The 19,959-nt window shown below is 45.0% G+C and overlaps 1 protein-coding gene across 2 annotated transcripts in view; it reads left to right on the plus strand.

Moving 5' to 3' along the window:
* Positions 1 to 19,959, plus strand: part of PRKCE (protein kinase C epsilon) — a 551,144-nt gene that overhangs the window by 501,872 nt on the left and 29,313 nt on the right. For both annotated transcript variants that reach the window (XM_053589740.1, XM_053589739.1), the window contains exon 12: positions 14,894 to 15,032. In XM_053589740.1, the coding sequence (XP_053445715.1) occupies positions 14,894 to 15,032 (139 nt within the window). The remainder of the gene's footprint in view (positions 1 to 14,893; positions 15,033 to 19,959) is intronic.

The raw sequence follows: 19,959 nt of genomic DNA on the forward strand, positions 1-19,959 counted from the left end.
AGTTAATCTTAGCCTACATGTGCGTTGCAATTTTATTCCTCAACATTATCTTATTAATATTTACTGCTGAATTTGTTGCTTGTTTCTTTTCACACTAGAATACAACTCTAAGAGGATGAGGAACTTGTGTCCACGGTGCCAAGAACAGGGCATGTTACATAGTAGTCGCTCTATAACTATTTGAATGCACGCATGAATGATTTTATTTCTAGGAAAGGAAACAGGCGGACTATCCAGTCTCTGTCCTGGGCTGACCATTTCACCCCTTTGCTGGGCACTCCAGCCAGCCTCAGGTTGTTGAGGCTGAAGGTGACCCACAGAAAGCTGCCTGTGCCTGTTCCCTGCCCAGCACCTGCAGGGCCCAGGGGGCAGCTTTGCAGATTGGCAGCTGCTTACTTTGATGTTGTAAGACTCCCTGGGAATCGCTGCCATTTGGATTTATTATTTTAATTGTTTTATAGTTTATACTTATGCCCTGCAGTGATTTTCCATTAAATCAGAACATTTATGTTTAAAAAAAGAGCAGGTATGGTTGTGGGTGTATATCATAACAGCTAATCTCTGGCAATAAAAACTGTTTGACAGTTATCAACAGATTAGGAAATTAGCATTTGTCTAATTAACCTCCATTAGAGACTGTTAGCACATGAAAATAGTAAATTTTTTTAGCCTGATAAGGTAAAAGATATTGCTTTTGTGTAATCTTAAGGTTTCAAGAATTATTTTTGTTGTTTTTATTTCTATTAACATGAACTATTAGGTTGGTAAAAATAATACAACATGGAAAAGAGACCAGAAGCACCAAATATAATCTCTAATAAGACACTTACAATGATGTACTCAGCCCTACTATGAAACTAATTTATGGCTTTCATATGAAAGCTATAACCCAGTTATAACCTAAGCATGGGGGGAAGGGGGAGAGGAAGGAGGGGGGGAGGATGGGCGGAGGGAAGGTGATTGGTGGGATTACACCTGCGGTGCATCTTACAAAGGTACATGTGAAACTTAGTAAATTTAGAATATAAATGTCTTAACACAATAACTAAGAAAATGCCAGGAAAGCTATGTTAACCAGTGTGATGAAAATGTGTCAAACGGTCTATAAAACCAGTGTATGGTGCCTCACGATTGCATTAATGTACACAGCTATGATTTAATAAAAAAAAAGGACGCTTACAATGAAACTTTCGTTGATTTTATGTAATACATATTCTGTATGTATATGAATATGTATATGGTATAAAAATTATACTAAGTATTACATATTAATCAGACTATATACTTTATTACATGAATATTTTATTGTACATTATAAGGTAATACACAACTCCCAATATCACTCTATATATGGTCTGTTAGTCATACTGTATATTTTATTATATATGTACCTTATTATATATGTAATAAAGCTTATAGTGTGATTAATAGATGAGACTGAGAAAGCACGATAAGAGTTATATGTTGCTTGGGCTCATTCTCATACCGGGGGACCACCATGTTGTTTATATACTTGATTGTACACATATATATACAGGCAACACGTAACTCTCAACATCTTCTCTCTTTCTATCGAATTAATCATACTCTAGACTTCAGTATACTTCATTTATATTACATACGTACCTTATATAATAAAGTATATATTATGATATGGAGATGTAGGCGCACAGAGGGAGATGTTGAGAATTATACTGGGTGGCCATAAACACTGTGCAATTTAAAATTTTAAATTGCATGTGAACTTTATGGCCACCCTGTATGTTACATCCTCACAGCATATTAACCATCTTTTTAGTTTTCACTGAAGTTTCAGTTTTTGCCATAGTACTTGCTAAAATAAATTTACAAGTCATTATTTATTTCAGAATAGAATATTTAAAGGACTTCTTTGATCTGAACCACCAACAAATTCATATTACTGTGTTTAATTTGGTCAAAAAAGCTTTCTGGCTGAGAAATACCCCTTTCACAGACCTTGTTGGTCTGGCTCATTTGCTAGCCAGCTGACTTGCCCCACACATGGCTCCATTAAAACCCAAACTGTGTACTCCACATGGATGGAAGTTGCTGCTTGTCATGGACGTTCAGGACAGCTCAAGAACAGTAAAACTGCAAATGCTCAACAGAAAGTTCTGCTATAGTCTGTATGTACACTCTGGTGCCCTCAGCACACATCTGTGACCTGAGCTGTAAATGGGAAACTTTGTTTAAAAACTGGGTGTCATTTCTCCCAAAGCAGAGATTATTAATCTTTTTAAAGTACCTCTCTTTGCTGAATATAGCTTACTAATATTTCATCTGCATCAATCTGCTGTAGTGCGAGGATAAATTCAGCTGGCAATTATCAGCAAGGTCAGGGAATGAATAACACTACAAGTTTTGGCTAAATGACATCAAGGAAATCCAAAACCTACTCCAAGAATGGTCCTGGGTAAAATAAGAAAAAAGGAAGCAGTTGACTCAGGATGGACTCAGAGGCGGGGGAGGCAGTGGTGGCAAGGAGGTGCCCTGGAAAGGGAAATCTGCAGCCCTTCCTGCCAGGATCTGAGACAAGGCGCTGCAACTAGGCCCCATGTGGCTTCACTTCTGCTCACTCTCCAGGTCTTCTGATCTCTGCAGCTTCCCTGGGGGCAGTTGCATTTCTAGCTGTAAGTGTTCACCTTAGCTCCGTGACATTGGACAAATTTTCAAGTTGTTCGAAAGAGCTCAGAGTTTAGAGAAGGATGATTTGTTGTTGTGAGAAGGAAGTAAAGCAATGTCCAGGGTGGGGCAGTCTGGAAAGGAGTGCCATCAGGGGCAACAGGAAGGCATTGGGCCCAGGAGAGGAGAAGGACTCAGGAATGCTGAACTTTGGACTTGTTGGGATAGGACACCATCGCACTGACTAACCTACTCCTCAGGGACAGCCCGGGGTGGGCAGAGGAGGAAGGGAGGCTCCTGGGGCCGCCTTGGTTGGAAGCCTGAGGAAGGCTCATGGAGAGCAGGGAGCACCAGTGGGCTTCCTGTGAGTGGGGTTCTTCCCACGTGGGGACTGCTACTGCCGTGAGCAAGGGCACGTCTCCCAGGATCACTGGGAGAGTGGTTGCTTGCTATTCTCTTTTTCCCTGATGGAATTCTGGAAATTCTCTTCCCTTTTCCCATTAGCAGGTTTGAGATTTATAGTTCTTTACTAAAGCTGTTAACTGAGCAGACCCTGGTACTCATCGCTCTATCAGTCTGGAAAATGGTTTCTCAGAAACCAGCTACTATCACTACTTATTATTTTTGAATTAGACTTTCAAAGCATGCAAAGAAAAATAAAGGACTTTAGTTGGCTAAACAGATCTCTGGACCACGGAACTCATGGCTCTGTCACTAGCTGGCCACACTCTTTAGTTGCGATTCTCCCGTTTCCTGGGCTTCCCAGCCACCAGTCTCCTGGGTTTGCTCTCTGCCCACTCTTTGTGCAAGTCCTGGCTATCATGGGGTTTGCTCACAGATCAGTTCTAGCCCTCTTCTCTTCTCACACACTCTGTGTACCCTCTTCTCAGAAGATCTCACCCACACTCAGTATGTCCGCCAGCCCAAAGCTTCACACATAACACCTAGTCAGCATGTCAGCTAAGTGTCTCCAAGGCACCCCAGGCTCAGCATGTGTGAGCTGAACAATTGCTATATCCCGGTCTCACTCCAGAAGCCAGGCCTTCCTGGTAGGCTGCAGACACTCACTAAATATCTATGGAATGGAGAGGTGGAGGTACCTTTAGCTCTAATTGTCTTTGTTTTGTAAACTCTACCAGATTGTATCCTCCCTGATGAAGAGAAGGAATATCCTTAACCTGCCTCACCCATGGCCCATAGGTCCAGGCCCACAGATGCATGTGGGCCCGAGGGCCGTCCTGTACCCTTCCTTACTGACATACGTGTCTGCATATCCACACACGTGCGCGCACACTAGCACATTTCTGATCAGCTGAAAAGCACCACATGGTCTTAAATGCATACCTTCCATGGCCAAATTAAACAAATACAAATGGAAGACTTCTTTTTTAAGAATAATAAAATCTGTTTTCTGTCCCTGTAGAGGTCAGTTAGTTTTGGGCTCGCTAACCTTGCAGGAGGCCTCTGACACCCTCCTAGTGACTTGGGTGACCCCCACTTTGCAGGGAGACGTGCCTTCCCTACACTCCCCTCAACTTGTGCAGAGTTACATTTGTGTTTCCTCAGCTCTTTATTTGGGCTGGAGTGACCTGCGAAGAGCTGGCCGACCTCCTTGCACGTGGCTCCTTATGTGGCTGGATGCGGAAGACGTATGCTTACTAGTTTTGGCAGCTTCTTATCCTGACAAGGGAGCTTGAAGGGTGGTTTTCGGGCCTTCCTGTCCGGGAATTCTGGGTTCTACAGTCCACTTCCGCCAGGCTCCAGGCACGCCCTCAGAAAGGTTACTCTTGGTCTTTTAGCTGGAGTGGCCCTTTCTGTGATGACAGAGTTCTGTCTGGACTTTGAGCTGTAAACCACTGGGCCCAAAAAAGGCCAGACCAGCAGCCCTTGCCTTATAAGGACAGTGATGATGTCTGTTTGTCCCTCTGGTGTTGGACGTGCCATCCTGAGTGCTCTGGCCTCATGTCCATCCCCCAGACCCTTCCTTGAGGACAGGGATTATGTGTTTTCTCTCTATATCCTCAAGGCCTAGCACGAAATAGGCTCTGGGTAAAAGCTCAGTAAATACATAGTAGGGCCAAGCAGACAGTGGATGTATTGGTAGTTATAATCATGCCACTAACCAGACTGTAATGAAATGGACTTCGTAGAAACTCTGCCCGTTCCATCATCCTGACATCCAATGAACATTGAGTACCAGGCACTTTGCAAGGCTCTGGGGAGTGAGCTGTAGACACAGAGGCACAGCCCCTATTCCCATGATCGTGAGAGAGAAACCAATGATATTCAAGGAAATAAGCAAAATAATGACAAATCATGATTGCTGCTGTGAAGGAACTGACTGAAGTGCTGTGACTGAGACTCAAGGAAAGCGGGGACGTGACAGTGATGGGCTTTAAAGGGGCCAAGAGAGGAAAGGGAAAGGAGGCAGAAACCCAAACCATAGAGCTGTGGAAAGAATGGATAGGTGGGTACAAGAGAATGTCAGATTTGGTTGCCTCTGATGGGTTTGGCCTTAGTTTTGATCAGTTTTCAATAACAATGTCTTATAGTTCTGCATTTCATCTGGAAATGCATGTTCAGGTCATCTGGCTGCCTGGGGCACGATCCATGACGTCATCTCTGCTCACTGATTCCTTCACTCATCTGACCAGCAGGTGCGGAGACCCTGGGTTGCATCAGACACTGGGGGGACTCAAAGGCCCTGCCCACGTGGAGTGTCCACTGTGGAAGACAGACGCTCATGGTGGGAGTGTTTCCAATGCTAGGACACTGGGGCAGGAGATAGGAACCTCCCCCCAAAGCCCCAGGCCCCCACCTTGGACTAGGAGAACATGTGGTGAAGTCTGAGGCTAGAAGGCCAGACTGGTGGAGACTGCAAAGGGCTGCTCACACCCTGTCGAGGGCCATGCTCCTGGGGTGCCACTGAGGAATGCAAGCAGCAGGAGAGCATCATCCGATTTGCATGTTATATAAAAATGCCTGCTGGCAAAGGTTTGCTCTGGAGTGGAAAGGGAAACATTTGGTGTGCATTGCGAGTTCAAGCAAGTTTTTCATGGGCTCCAGCTGCCTTAACTTCCCAGGATCCTGGACCGGAAGGGTCCTTGGGGATTAACTCATCCAGCCGTCTTATCTCATATTTGAAAACAGTAATGCTCAGAAAAGTAACTTGCTCAAGGTCACTCCTGAGCTCAGCCTGAGTGGCTGTTTTGATGAGCAAGTTGATTGGCCTAGAGAGGGCTAAGGGAGGTGGAGGACTAAGTGTGAGTATCACAATGGCCAGGGCAGCTATTTCCAATCAGCAAGGGTCCAGATTTTATCCATGAATGATGAGGATAACAAATGCTTACATTATTATGAATTTTCAAACAGTGATTGGACAGCCATGCAATCAGATAAGCTATTCTGCAATGATTCCAACTCTTAATGCCCAGGTACAGCTGCAAGCGATTGATTTCCCCCCCCCCCCCTTCTACTGGCAGGATCAACTAAGTAGCAGGCTATTTATTTTGGCTGTACATGGGGACATTGTTTGACACCTCAGGCTTCCAGCTGTTGCTGTAGTGGCTGTAAGTCTGCTCTCCAGATGAGGGGCCATCTGCTTGACCAAAATGGCATCACCCAGCTTATCGCTTACATCTTATAAGCATGTTTCCATGAGTTAGAAACAAGCACCAAACCCACAGCAACGACTCTGTTCTTTATCCACGAAAGGACAAGAGTGTGGACATGACGTCTTTTCTTTTTTCTCCCTCTACAACCCAGCGCCGTGGCTAAGAGCATGGCAGTGGTATCAGGCAGAATAGCTTCTATCGCTCACTCACCACCTCTGTGTCCAGGGCCAGTTAACAAGCCACACACCCCTTCTCATCTAGAAAATAGAATAATTGCCTGAGCAGATTTGATAGGGTCTTGGTGGGGTTAAATGTGCTTAACACTGAGCTGTGATGCAGAAGCATTTCAGTAGAAAGAGGGGAAGGTAGCTATTATTTTGTTCCTAAATGATTGCGTTTTCCTATGAAAAGACTTTAGAAGATTTTCTGTCATTGGCCCATAAGGAAATATTAGCATTGACTCTTTAAGTTATGAACACTGCAAAGCAAAATTTATAAATCATTGATTTGGGGCTCTGAAACAAGTTGTGCTTTTCTTGTTGCTGGAGGGGTAATAGAGTACTTTGCTGGCCTTCCTGGCTGGCCTGGGGTGGTCCCTGAGGGAATTGCCTTTCTGAGAGCGCTGGGAAGTACCTACTCAGAGAATGCCAGGAGCAGGGCACCTGCCAGTCACCTGATTGCCACGATGTTGAGGGGGGAAAAATTGCCTTTCTCATGAGTGTATCATTAAATTCATGAAGGTGTTTGCTAACATCTGCTAGAAGGGCTTCTGTTCCCATCTGATTAAACACAGTCATTCACAAGCCTCCGCTATTTGTTCCAAAACAAGCAGGGTTTCTTCACAATCTCCCTCAAGGGCCTGCTCTCTGAAGTGAAATAATTTTTCTAATCTCTGATCTTCAGGTAACCGGAGGAATTTGCTCTCAAGTGTGCAGCATTCGGGCCTCAGCTTTGTAGAATTCACATGGCAGGGGAGGTGAGGGCATTAGGGAATAAAATGGTGGTATGGGGTTCTTTGATGGCATATTTTCAAGTCAAGGTTACAAACACATTTTTCTTTTCTTTAGAGAGAGAAAAAGAGTCTCATTTTGTCATCCTTGGTAGAGTGCCATGGCATCACAGCTCACACCAACCTCCAACTCCTAGGCTTAGGTGATTCTTTTGCCTCAGTCTCCTGAGTAGCTGGGACTACAGGCACCCGCCACAATGCCCAGCTATTATTTTGTTGCAGTTTGGCTGGGGCTGGGTTCGAACCCGCTATCCTTGGTATATGGGGCTGGCACCCTACCCACTGAGCCACAGGTGCTGCCTGACAAACACGTTTTTCATTCTTTCTGATTCATTAAGGGCCTCCCGTGTGCCAACCCTTTGCTAAATGCTGTGTGGTTTATAGCAGCAGAGTTTTGTGGCCCTTATTCTCAGGGAATCTACCCTGACACTGGGAAAATATAATTCTCTGAATGGGAAAGGATGAATTCAGATGAGACAGCTGAGGAAAACAGAGCTCTCTAAATATCTGAATTCAAGGCCCAGCCACCTCTCTGGCTTTGCTTATCCCTAGCCCACCCCAAGTTCTTTACCTATAAATGATGGGGTAGGGATGAGACCCAGGGCTGCTGCTATGGGGACTGCAGAAATACTGTGTATGACATCACCTAGAAGCTGCTGGTCTTGAGAACCTGTCACATGCCCTGATGAGAAGCACCTTGCAGCCTCCCCCCCACCCCACCCCACCCCGCCTGTGACACACACATACCCTGCCACCTTTGCTTTCTTCCCTGAGGAACTTTGTGTCATTCCCCAGTCCTAGGGAAAGAAATCGCATGATTTTCTCACTGAACTGGCTGGAGTCTGCATTTTATTATAATTCCTATTCTCTCTCGCCACTTCCTCCCGTATGTTCCATGGCATGGGCTTCACATTTTGGATCCCACAGGGGCTCGTACACAATGAGAGGTAGTAATTCCTTTATTTTTGAGAAAAATCTGTTGGAGATTTCATGACTTGTCCTGGCAAAGGATGTGTATTATAAGAAATGAGTATGAGAGACCCCTGGGGAAGGCACAATTTCTGGGGTAATTACCATGTATCAGGAGCTGTGCTAGAGCTTGTGTGTAGGTTGTAACATTTAGTGACGGCAGTATTATCTCCCACTTGACAGATAAGGAAACTGAGTCTCAGAGATATTATGGACCAGCCCAGCATCATCCGGCTAGTAAGTAGCAGAGTTAGGATTCAGATTCAGAATCACCTTGCCGCCCTCCTATCTGTGTCAGGAAGAGACAGTTGAAGGTCCCTCTCAGCATCTCAGATCTCAGCACATGAGCACCAACAACTTCTTACACACAAACTGTCATATGCGGAATCAGACATCTGCACAGCCACACCTGGAAGGCAAGTTTTAGTTGCTAATAGTGTCTACTACATAGATAGCAGGGATGCCGCTAAACATTCTGTAATGCACGGGACAGCTCCTCCCCCAACAAAGAATTATCCAGCCCCAAATGTCAAAATGCATATTTCAGATTATTCTAGACACGATGCTAGAGACATCAACAGTTGGTTTCTTGTTATGCTAAAAACACACTTTGATCTACCCCTGGTCTCCTCCCGACTCCAGCAAATGACTCTGATATTGACACCTGGGCGTGCCAGTTCTTCCTCAGCATAGATCATTTTTTTCTCCACCTCACAGAAAACTCATTGGAAGGATCCTTGTTCTCACTCACAATCCCTTTCCATTTTTCTACCTTAATAAAGTAGTAGTAAGTACAATTAGTTTTAGAAGTCAAACTTTCAGCGGGGGAGGGCTCCCCCCTGAAAACGAAAAGTGTTCTTTCCCCTCAGGTTTTGCAGAATTTTTAGGAGTACATTGTTTAGGGAATTTCCTTTTCTTCATGTCTTTTGATTTTTCTGGAAGAAATCTGCATTTCTACCCCAGGAGAGCCTTGACTATGCCATTCTGTCAGTGGCTATGATCTCCTGGGCTCTGTGTTCTTCTCACCACAAACCACCTTTTCCAAGCCCAAAGGAATTTTAGTTCAGACATCAAGTAGATATTTCCAGCTCATGGATCTTGCATTTATCTAAAAGGTAATCGTAAGCAGTCATGTGGGGTCAGCCCCCACATTGCCCCCTACCAGCCATGTGACCTTGGACATGTGACGTCAGTTTCATCATGCATTTAAAAGGGTGGGTGGAGTCAGGATCCCTATCTCTCAGGGATAAAATGGCAGGGGACATTCCAGGCAAATGCACACTTTACAGTGCATTGCTCCCAGACCTCTATTTGGCTTAGTAATTTGGGCTAGGCCGCCTTAGAGCTTTGATCACTATTTAAGACTTAGCTCAAAGCAGGGCCGTCAACCAGAGGCCCTACATAGAACAATTTGGCAATGTCTGGAGATGTTATTGGTTGTCACAGAGGGGTGGGGATTGCTAATAGTGTCTACTGCACAGACAGAAGGAATGCTACTAAACATTCTGTAATACACGGGACAGCTCTTCCCCCAACAAAGAATTATCCAGCCCCAAATGTCAGTCTGGCCCCAGTGTGCTGTGGTTGAGGAACCCTGGACTCCAGGGATGCTAAACAGCCCGCTCTTTATCCTCTCCCCACAGCCCACATCCTGTGTGGCTCTTGGCAGCTGGGGGATGGAGTGTGGTTCCTAGGATGTTCTCACAAGTTGTCAGTGACCAGTACAGTAAGGCAGCCCTAGGTCTGGGTGCCTTCTGCCTGAGCAAGAAATGCTGAGAATGGAAGTCATCAGTATTGTTAGTATTGTTCTTGAGGTTTCAATCAACACAATCAGGTAAGAGAAATGAATTAGAAATACTGAATACTGAAATACTGAATACATGAATACTGAAAAGGAGGTAAAGTGATCATTAATCGCAGATGATTTAAAAATTCCTAGAGAATCAACTGGAAAATGCCCTTACAAAAATAAAAAGAGTATAGTGGCAGGGCAGAAAATAGTAACAGAAGCCAGTAGGTACCTATACCTGCAACCAGAGCTTAGATATAATGGAAAACAACCTATTTACAATTAGAATTTGTTTTTATTGTTTTTTGTACTGGGCAACTCCTCATTCTATCAAATACAAGGAGATTCCAAAAGAAACAAAAAGGAAACACATTTTAAGAGATCTTATTGGTAAAATTAATCATTTCCCAAAAGTGTATGGATTGCAGGTAAAAACAGACGTGTATAGCATGTCTAGATACATTTGAGCCGTAACAGTACCTTCAATTCAACTTCAAAGGTTACACGTAGATAACAGCTCTTAAAATATGTATACTTTTTTGGCACCCACTTCACCTATGATGGGAATTTAAAATATAAAATAATACCTTGCATTATGTAGAAGTGGATTTCATTGCAATTAACATAACAAAAGTACTTTAAGATTCAATTTTATTTTTCATATTAAAGTTATCTGGAGATGGACTCCCCAGTGACTTTTTCTGGGGCTTGGTTCTTGTCTCTATGCTCAAAAGTGGCTGCTATGGCACTACATGCATTTTATCCTCATCTAGGCAACAGATAGAGGGAGGAAAGAAAAAGAAGAGACAGGATAAAGGGAAGAAAGAAATAGAGTAAGATTCTTCCTTTTAAGGAGACTTTCATGCACCTGATTGGTAGAACCTAGTCCCATAACCACACCCAGTTCCAACGGTGGTTTTTAATTCTAGTTCATAGCTTCACAGCTATGTCCATGGCTTAAAAAGAAGAAAATCAGTGTTTTCTTATAAAAGAAGAAAGTGAGGGTGGTTACTGGGACAACCACCAATCTATCATAAAGTGTCATAAGAAATGTACAAGATCTATATGAGATAAATTTAAAATGCTCCCAAGCAATGCTGATAAGACTTGAACTAATGGAAAGACAAACAATATTATTGGATTGGAAGACTCAACATCATAAAAGCATCAATTCTCCCTGAGTTAATTTATAACTTTAAACATTTTCCCAATAAAAACATCACCCAGGATTGTTTTTTAACTGGACAAATACTTCTAAAGTTCATATGGAAAAATAAACACACAAAAATAGCCAGGAAATTTTTGAAAAGAAGAAGAATAAAGAAACTAGCTCCAATGAGTGTCAAAACATATTATAAACCTATAGTAGTTAAAAGTGTGTGGTATGGAGCTGTGACCTCGAAGCATATGAAAAAGATTTCATAGGGTATGTATAGTAAGCTCCTATTTAGTTAAAAGGGGAGACATGAATATTCACATTTTCTTATTTATGTATAAAATATGACCAAGAGAATATACAAGGAATAAATACAAAGCAATTGCCCAAAGGGAGAAAAGGGGACAGCTAGGGAATGGATGCAAGAGGGAGAATTTTACTATATGCCCTTAGATACTTTTTGGGTTTTTGAACACATGAATGTATTACCTATCGAAAAAAATGAAGATATCACTAGATAAACTGAGTAAGTAAAAGCTTGTCACATGGGCTTATATATAGGGAAAGGGTTTTATTTTGCCAGATTACCCCCCCCACCACCATTAAAAAATTATCCACTCCTTAAAAAAAAGTCTCAGTCCTCAAAATTGGCTTGGCCTTGTATTTGAGGACTTGAGTAGATAAGGACTAATATCTAGGCAGTTGTCCCAGAGCTGTCAACCAGTGTGAGGAGAACTAATTGACACTGTCCTAAGAACCAATGGGAAGGCTCAAGGAGATGAGATGACCCCCCACCCCCACCCCGCCCTGCCTGCCCACCCATCTGCCACAGACCTCTGGTAGGCAAGGCCAGTTGTTTCCAACCCCGTTCCCTAGGAAGGGAGGTCTAATTGGAGAGGCAGAATTAAAAACCTACAGGTGGGAGAATCCTGAGGCAGGAATAAGTAGAAATTTAAGGCTCTTGGGGTAACAGTGCTAGTATGGAAACCATGAGGGGATCTTACAAGGAATGTTGGTCTCCCTCCCTTTGTCCTTCTCTTCTTTCCTGCCCCATCCCCACCCAACACACACACACATTCTCTCTCTCTCTCATGGCTCTGAACTCTCCCATCTGCTGAAACCCCACTACTCCAAACTGCTTCCCACTGAGCCCAGTGCCAGGCAAATTTAGTCGTAGAGGTATAAGCATTTTTATTTTCAATGGAACTGAAGACCCCCAGCAGAACCAAGCTCTAGGAATGGCATTTCTGGCTCCCAGAAGTCTTCTGAACCACACTAATGTCTTCTGTCACAAAGGAAAGGAACATAAGTCACTAATTCTTCCTGGATTTGGTTTTATGTGGAGAGTTGGAGTTTTCAAAAAATGCAGACAGTGGAGAGAGACTTGGAAGAAGTGGCCACAGACAGGCTTTCAGGTCTTGTGGTAGGACAGTAGGAAGCAGTGTTTGGCTGGGCCTCCATCAGTCATGGCAGAGGACAATTACAGAACGTGGTTGGCAGTGGTGGCCACACTTGGCCTTCGGATGGGGTACATCTGGGGCCGGTGCCAGAGGCAGGCAACAAAGAGCGGGAGGTGGGGAGAAATGAGACATTCTGCCTTCTCTTGCCCCTCCCTGAAAAGAGTAGGAGCTCTGAACAGAAAGAGAGGCTGGGCCTTCCAACCCGAGTCAGAATGGGACAGAGGGGCAGGCTGGCCTAGAATGTTCTCAATCCATCCCTTTCATGCAAAGTTAAAACAAGTCCTGCTCTGACAAAAAGCTTGAAAAGAGACTGCTTAGAGGTGGCATTTGGGGTATTTTGTAAGATTGGGCTTGGAAGTGGAAGAAGGCAGCTGACAGGAAGGCAGAGGCGTCCGGTATGCAGAGGTGAGAACACTGGCTTTAGCTTCAGGAGACCCACCAAGCCCCTCACCACCTTAAGTCACTTACCTTCCCCCATTGACATTTTTCTGCAAGGGTAATAGCCAAATATGCTCTTCCTAACTCACCTGAACATGGTTTGTAAATGGAGGTGCTGAAGAAGCATTACTGTTGATCCTCTGACAATGAATGTTGCCATTCTGTTTATCCCGTGTGCTGTGGGGACAGCTGTGCTAGGACACATGAGGGCACGTGACTCAGTGGGGCCAAACTGCCTCCCTTCTGAGAACACAGATAGTTACAAGTGGGCGGAGAGTATACCTGGTCCCTCCACCAGTTTCTTCACCAAGGAAGTGTGTGGCGGTATTACACTACTTTCATGAGTTCTTCAGACCAGCCTGCAGGCAGGAGCGTGTCATCCCAACTTGACAGATAAGCTCACAGATGAGCAAGGTGGCGTCACCAGGACCTAGGCACAGCTGGCCTCCTGCAGCCCAGCCTGGTGTGTGTGTCGCTGGTCTCTCAGCCAGAGCTAGAAGTGAGCTTTGACGCACAGCAGCATGGTGGGGGCCGGGAGCCCTGTCCTGGTAGCTCGGCTTGGGCGGGCTCATTGTCCTCTCTGTAGTTTGTGAGCATTTGCTTAGAGCAGCACATTTTATATGTTCTTTTTTCTCAAGCAGTCCCAGCTGTGAGCGGAAACAGGGTCACGGGTACAACACAGACAGGTCCTAAAGTGCTTCCTGCCCCACCTTTGCCCTCAGCCCTAGATCCCCTTGATGGCTAGAGTTCAAGTCCCGAAGCCAGCAGGCCTCTCCTGCTCTCTATGTGCAAAGAGATGGGCCCAGGGTGGCTGCTTAAGGGGGTTTAGGGAAGAGACCTGTAGCCAATCTTCTACAGGGCCAGGTATTGATTTCCAGGCATGTTAGTAAAGGAATTCTTATCCAACATGCCATGTTTTAGACAAAACTCCAAAATTTTTAAAACAGGCCCTGAGGTTGCTACACTGGTTGAGGCTACCATGCAGAAGTGGCTCTCATTCTCTCCAGGACCATATGGGCTCAGTAGGTCCAGGCTATTGAGACCTACATGCCTGCCTTCCTCCCCTCTCCCCCTGTCCAGGCCTGCTTGCCCCTGGAAGACCAATCTTGCAAACACATTGTGCTCATGTAGGCCAGACAGTCATTGCTCTCCACATGAACTTCAAACCCCTTTTCCTGGCATTCTAGCTCTTTGAGATTGGTTTCAACAGGCCTATCTTGCCTCCCTATTCACTGGGGCCCAATTTTCTGGTCTCTTCACTACCTTTTGCATCAGCTGTGTTGGCCTTCTCTCACCTTCTCTTCTCCTGGACTGGCCAAACCTTACCCTCTAAGCTTCTCTCGAGGGCCACTGTTTCCTGGAGGTCCTCACTGCCTGCACTAGCTCTCTGGTCTTCCCTTTTAAAACACAACAGCTCACATAGACAGTACCCTATAAAGTAGCACCTGACTATTAGGTGATCTAATTCATTGATGTTCACATGTAACAGTCTAATCCTGTGGTTAATTCATGAAGTACATGGGATAGTTACTTTTGTCAAAGTAAGGTCTGATTAATACAGATTTCAGTGCATGGTAGGTAGGGCTTTCATGAGTAGCTGCTGACTTTAATCATGAAGTCATGAAATCTCAGAAGTCTTGGCATATTCCTGGGGTTACAGAGAGTCCATCCTCTTGCCGAGGAGAATGGAGGCACCACCTGGGACTGACCAACTTGAGAGAGAGCCCCAGGGGATATGCACATTTCTTCAATTCATGAAGGCCATTGCCGTGGGTGAAACATTCATTTACCATGTGGTCCTGGCCTGTCTTGCAGGGATTTGAAACTGGACAACATCCTTCTGGATGCAGAAGGTCACTGCAAGCTGGCTGACTTTGGGATGTGCAAGGAAGGGATTCTGAATGGTGTGACGACCACCACGTTCTGCGGGACCCCTGACTACATAGCTCCTGAGGTAAGGCCCATGTGCAAAGGCCCCTGTTCCTGGTGGCAGGGGTCCAACCCTATGCACTAAGGTCATCTAGTGGTGTTGGGAGAATGTTCTGGGAAACCAGGGAGGAGGAAGAAAGGGGTTAGCTGATTTCTTCTTAAAGAAGCTTCAATGATGGGGGGGATGGTGAGTGAACTGAGAGTAACAGGCTCTTCCCTAAATCTGGGCAAATCCTCATAGAACATCACTCTCCCATCCCAGTCCAGAGCCACCAATAAATCTCAGACCAAGAGAATTTGATGGCTTATATCATTATTTTCATGTCTTTAAAATCAGAATAAAGGAGCATCTTTGATAAAGGTAATACTTAGCCTTATCAGCTGTAAGTAGGGAGCGGTTCTACGTCTGGAGCAGGAAGAAGGGAGTGACTAGGCCTCTTTACACACAGAGATGAGATGTCTCTGTGTATTACCTCACCAGTGGGTTGCCTGTTGTGAAAGTTGTTTGAAGTTTTTGCTCGTGAAATAAACCCTTCCTCGTGAAGGGTTTATTTACCTTGAGTTCCTCCAGGTCAATCTTGCCCAAACTGAGAGATACCTAGGGTGACATAATTCAGATTTAGGACATGGCCTGCCATAGGTACTTAATCAAAATGATCTTGATGCCTCAGAGACATGTAAGATGGGAAGGAAGTACCAATCCCTACTAAGTGTTGCCCTGGTAGACAGGTGTCAGCACACCAGCCTTCATTTGCTCTCAGTGGGCATTATTTGAGCACCTGCTAGACACAAAGCAACATGAGGGATAAAGAATTGACTGAGACACTGGTCCCTCTTCTAAAGGAACTTTTGGTCTAAAGGGAGTGACAGATAAGTAAAAAGCCTATTCAGCAGAATAAATAAGGACCTAAAACAAGGTGCTGTCCTCAGGGATCAGGGAAGGCTTCTTCATTCCTGGTGGATGAATTGAGTTATAAAGAATAAGGGTTTCCTGCAGCACAGTAGGTGGGGAGGGCATTCCTGAAAGCAGCAGGAAGGATTGGAACAGGGGGCAGAAGAGGAAAAAAGTTAGGTGTCCCCAGGCTCTGAATCCTTTCAGTGTAAGGTTTATGTTTCTAATCTGGGTACTCGCAGCATCCAGCACACAAATCAGGCTCTTAGTAATAATTCGTTGAATGAATAAATGAGAATGTGTGACATTCCAGTGTAAGCAAAGGCCAACAGGTGAAAACATCTTGGCCTTTATTAGGAAAGTTAAATAGTATAGCCAGAACATAGGGGTTTTTAGTGTTCATAGAATGAATGAGATTAGGATAAAGGACCGAAGAATGTGGCCTTGATCCTATAGCTCTGTGCACCCACTCAGGGTTCCAGTGGAGAAGGCTCCTAAGTAGACCTTCCCGGGAAGATGCATGGCGGGGAGTGAGGAACGGACAGTTGAGAGTCGTCGTATAGACCAGGCAAGACCCTCAGGAGGGTCTAGAAGCGAAGGTGATGAGGAATAGGTGAATTCTCTTTAGAACCTTTATCTTCTAACAGACCTGAAGAGTAGAGATTCAGTCTTTCTACTAGTGTGTTCTCTCGGCAAGAACATGAGGAGTTCAAACATCAAGGAGAAATAAGTGGAAGCCAGAGCTTACGACCGGGCCCTGCTTTTCTCCTCTTCCTCATTTCTCCTTCATCAGGAGAATACTTGGTTCCAGGCCCTATGTGAGCTGATGCAGAGTCAAGGGTTGACAGCCCAGTGTTGTTGTTCAGAGCCCAACCCAAGACAAACATTCACTTTACAATGAACAAAACACCCACTGCACTTCCCTGAAAATCAATCCATCCGGAGACTCTCCGCGAACAATTCCACGATTTGTGGGGGTTGAGGCACAGACATGCTTCCTACCTGCTCCTCCTCCTGTGCCCACTATGCAGAGTGGCCACTGTCCTGGAAGTGACAGACAATGCCTGGTCTCGCTGCAGGCAACTTACAGCTGATAGAGGTGACACAGCTGCTGCCTTTATCAAGGGGCCTTGGGAAGATTAAATGAAATTATGTCCCCCAAGTGCTTATTAAGTCTGGTCTATACGAAGTGCAGCTAAATCAGTGTCATCATCATTGGACTGTGTAATGGGGCGGAAAAAAACAGTCCTAAGGATTGAGATTCAAGCCCAGACTTGACCCCTAATACCTCTCTGTGACCCTGATGAAGTCACAGAATGTTTTTGAGCCTCGGGTTCCTCATCTTTCAAATGGGAATCATAACTCCTGCCCTACCCATCTCATCAAGCTATTATGAAAATCTAATGAGATTAGAGCATGGAAATGCTTCAGAAAATGTAAATCTCTATTCAAATAGGAGAGGTTATGAGATGCTGAGTGACCCCAAAACCAGAGACACCTTCTAAGGCATGGGCTCTGCCCTCCCTTCCCACCATGTGCCCCTGGCTGACCCCTGTGGCACCCACACCTGGCCCCTGTTCCCTAGGAGGTGGCATTACCTGGCATCATCAGGCCTGGTACTGGCCCTTTTCCACTAGCTCCGACCCATTGGAGGGGTCGGCTGCCATGCCAAGTGCCTTCCCATGGCATGCAAAGCCTGTCCTTCTCACCTGCTCCACTGCTGACAAGGTGATTAGGGATCGGTAATTAGGGCCAAGCCTAAAAGGAATTTTACAAAAGATGCCACCCAAAATGAGAAACTCTGAAGGGCGCCTGGAGCAGAGTGGGCAGGGTCACTCTTCAGTTTCTGCAATGCTATCAGTTCAAGCACACACAGGCCACCTGGGAGCCACCTTATCCCCACCTTCTGGAAAGAAGCACCTACAGCACCCCAAGCCCAGGACAGAAGGGAGCACATCTGTAGGAGACACACCACGGATACACAGATCTGCCAGTCATGAGATGTTGGCTGCTAGAGCTGGCTAGTCATAGTGGTGAGCTCAGAAGAACACCAGCCCTCTTCCTCTGGTGCTTTATGGATGCAGAGAGACAGCCGTGAAAAAGTAACTAAAAGCAGTCGTACGTAGGAAGTGTCTGCATCTCAGGGACAGGCAGGGTCTTAGGTTGTGTGCTTACTTGTCAAGGTTGAGAGTGGCTTTTGGCTTTGGAGCAGAGCAGCATCACTGGCTCCTCCAGACCATGGCACCTATAGCTCTGACTTCAGCTACTATATGCCAACTGCTGGGCCAAGACCAGGATGCTAACCAAACTTGCGGATTATCAGCTACTAGTAATTTAGACTTGGCAGCATTTTTTCACATTCTTTCTCATTCTAAATTCAGAAGATTCCTAAACCATGAGTGTTTTTACTCTTTTCAAATGCTTTTGTCCAAGTCTTTCTATTTAAGCCCATGTAATCTATAACCTTTAGAAGAATGTTTTGAGTAGACCACAGAAAGATCAGATTCTCAAGTTAAACCTCCTCTTCCCGGGCCACCTTGAAATCTGAGAAGTAAATTGGAGCCTTCTCCCAGACCTGAGAAAGTTACCTGCTCAAGGTATCCTGAGAGCTAGAATGATTAGGGTGTACTGTGCCTGTTTTTTCAGGGTCCTCAAGGTGTTCATCCAGCTTTGCCTGTCCTCCACACTCTTCACTTTCTGGAATTTTTCAGAGAATGACAGACCTGGTGAGGTCATCTCATCTACTCTCCTATTTCTGGGCAGGGCCATGTCTGATCCTGCCCTGACTGATAAGAACAGAAAATACTGTGGGTTGGGGATGTCACATCCCTTTGTTAGGAGCGGGGGACAGCTAAGCATTTATGTTTCCTCTGAGCCAAATACACATCACTGACCTGCTACGTATTAATATACATGTCTATATAGTATTTAAAAGCGTACTACAAAGCACAAAGCTCTTGACAGCTGAAAGATAGTATGAAATCCAAGTTTTCTCTGCTGGATCTGATTTCCACACACACACAAGAAAAAATTTGGATAGAGCTTTATATTATACAATATGCTTTTAAAATTTTCCACTTGAATTAATCTTGTGACATGAAGCTGAAAATCTGAGCTTCATTTGATATGAGGAAGTCAAGTGACTTTTTTTGAGATCACCTACAAAATTGAGGACCAGAGTTGGGATGGAACGTAAACATCCCTGCTGGTCTTCTCTCTCCCCTGTAATATGTGGCCAGTGCTCCAGGAAAATTAGTTGCTTTTCAAAAGGCCCTGCAGCTTCTCAACTTTAAGTAGAATTTTGCTCATGCATTGAAATGATGATTTAGTTTATGGAACTCTTGTCCATCTGTACCACTCTACAGGAAGGGCCCAGGGTGTGGCATGCAGCAACATCACATCCTACGTATACTTAGTGAGTTTGATTCCATATGTTGGGCCAGAGGGAAGGAAAGTGAGAGAGGAAAAGACAATAAAGACAAGTGACCATACTCAAAGAAAAAATGCACCGGACGGTCAAGGACATGATTTGGTTCTGCCTATGGCAGTAGGGAAGACATTCATAATGAGGGTGGCCCCAAAGGCAAGGAAGGGGGGCCTGGGGCTTGCTGAGGCTGACAGAGGAGGAATTAATCAGTGAGTCGTAGGAGGAATTAATCAGTGAGTCGAATCATGAGGAACGATGGAGGGATGGTCTTCTCTTGGAATATGCTGGAAAATAATGGTCTTGCATTTGCTGGTGGAATGCCAAAGGGTGGGGAGACTTCGCTGCACTTTGTCTTGTGTAAAGTCAATGTTGTCTCCATTTAAGGAAGACTGAGATGCTGCTCACCAGTCCCCTCCGGCAGTGAGCCATGCCTGGGACTGCATGTGGGATGGGAGATGTGACCTTGCCACACTTGCAGTCACTTACACCTTAGGGTGCATTGTGCCTCTGATCCTAATTTTAGTGCCTGAGGATGCATTTTTTTAAGATGGTCCTAAATGCAAGTCAGGAACTTCATCTAATGCTCAGACAGAGAGTAAACTGTGCCCACTGGAAGGTAGAGTATCAATGTCA

This window comes from Nycticebus coucang, chromosome 4, assembly GCF_027406575.1.
Source record: "Nycticebus coucang isolate mNycCou1 chromosome 4, mNycCou1.pri, whole genome shotgun sequence".
Lineage (NCBI taxonomy): Eukaryota > Metazoa > Chordata > Mammalia > Primates > Lorisidae > Nycticebus > Nycticebus coucang.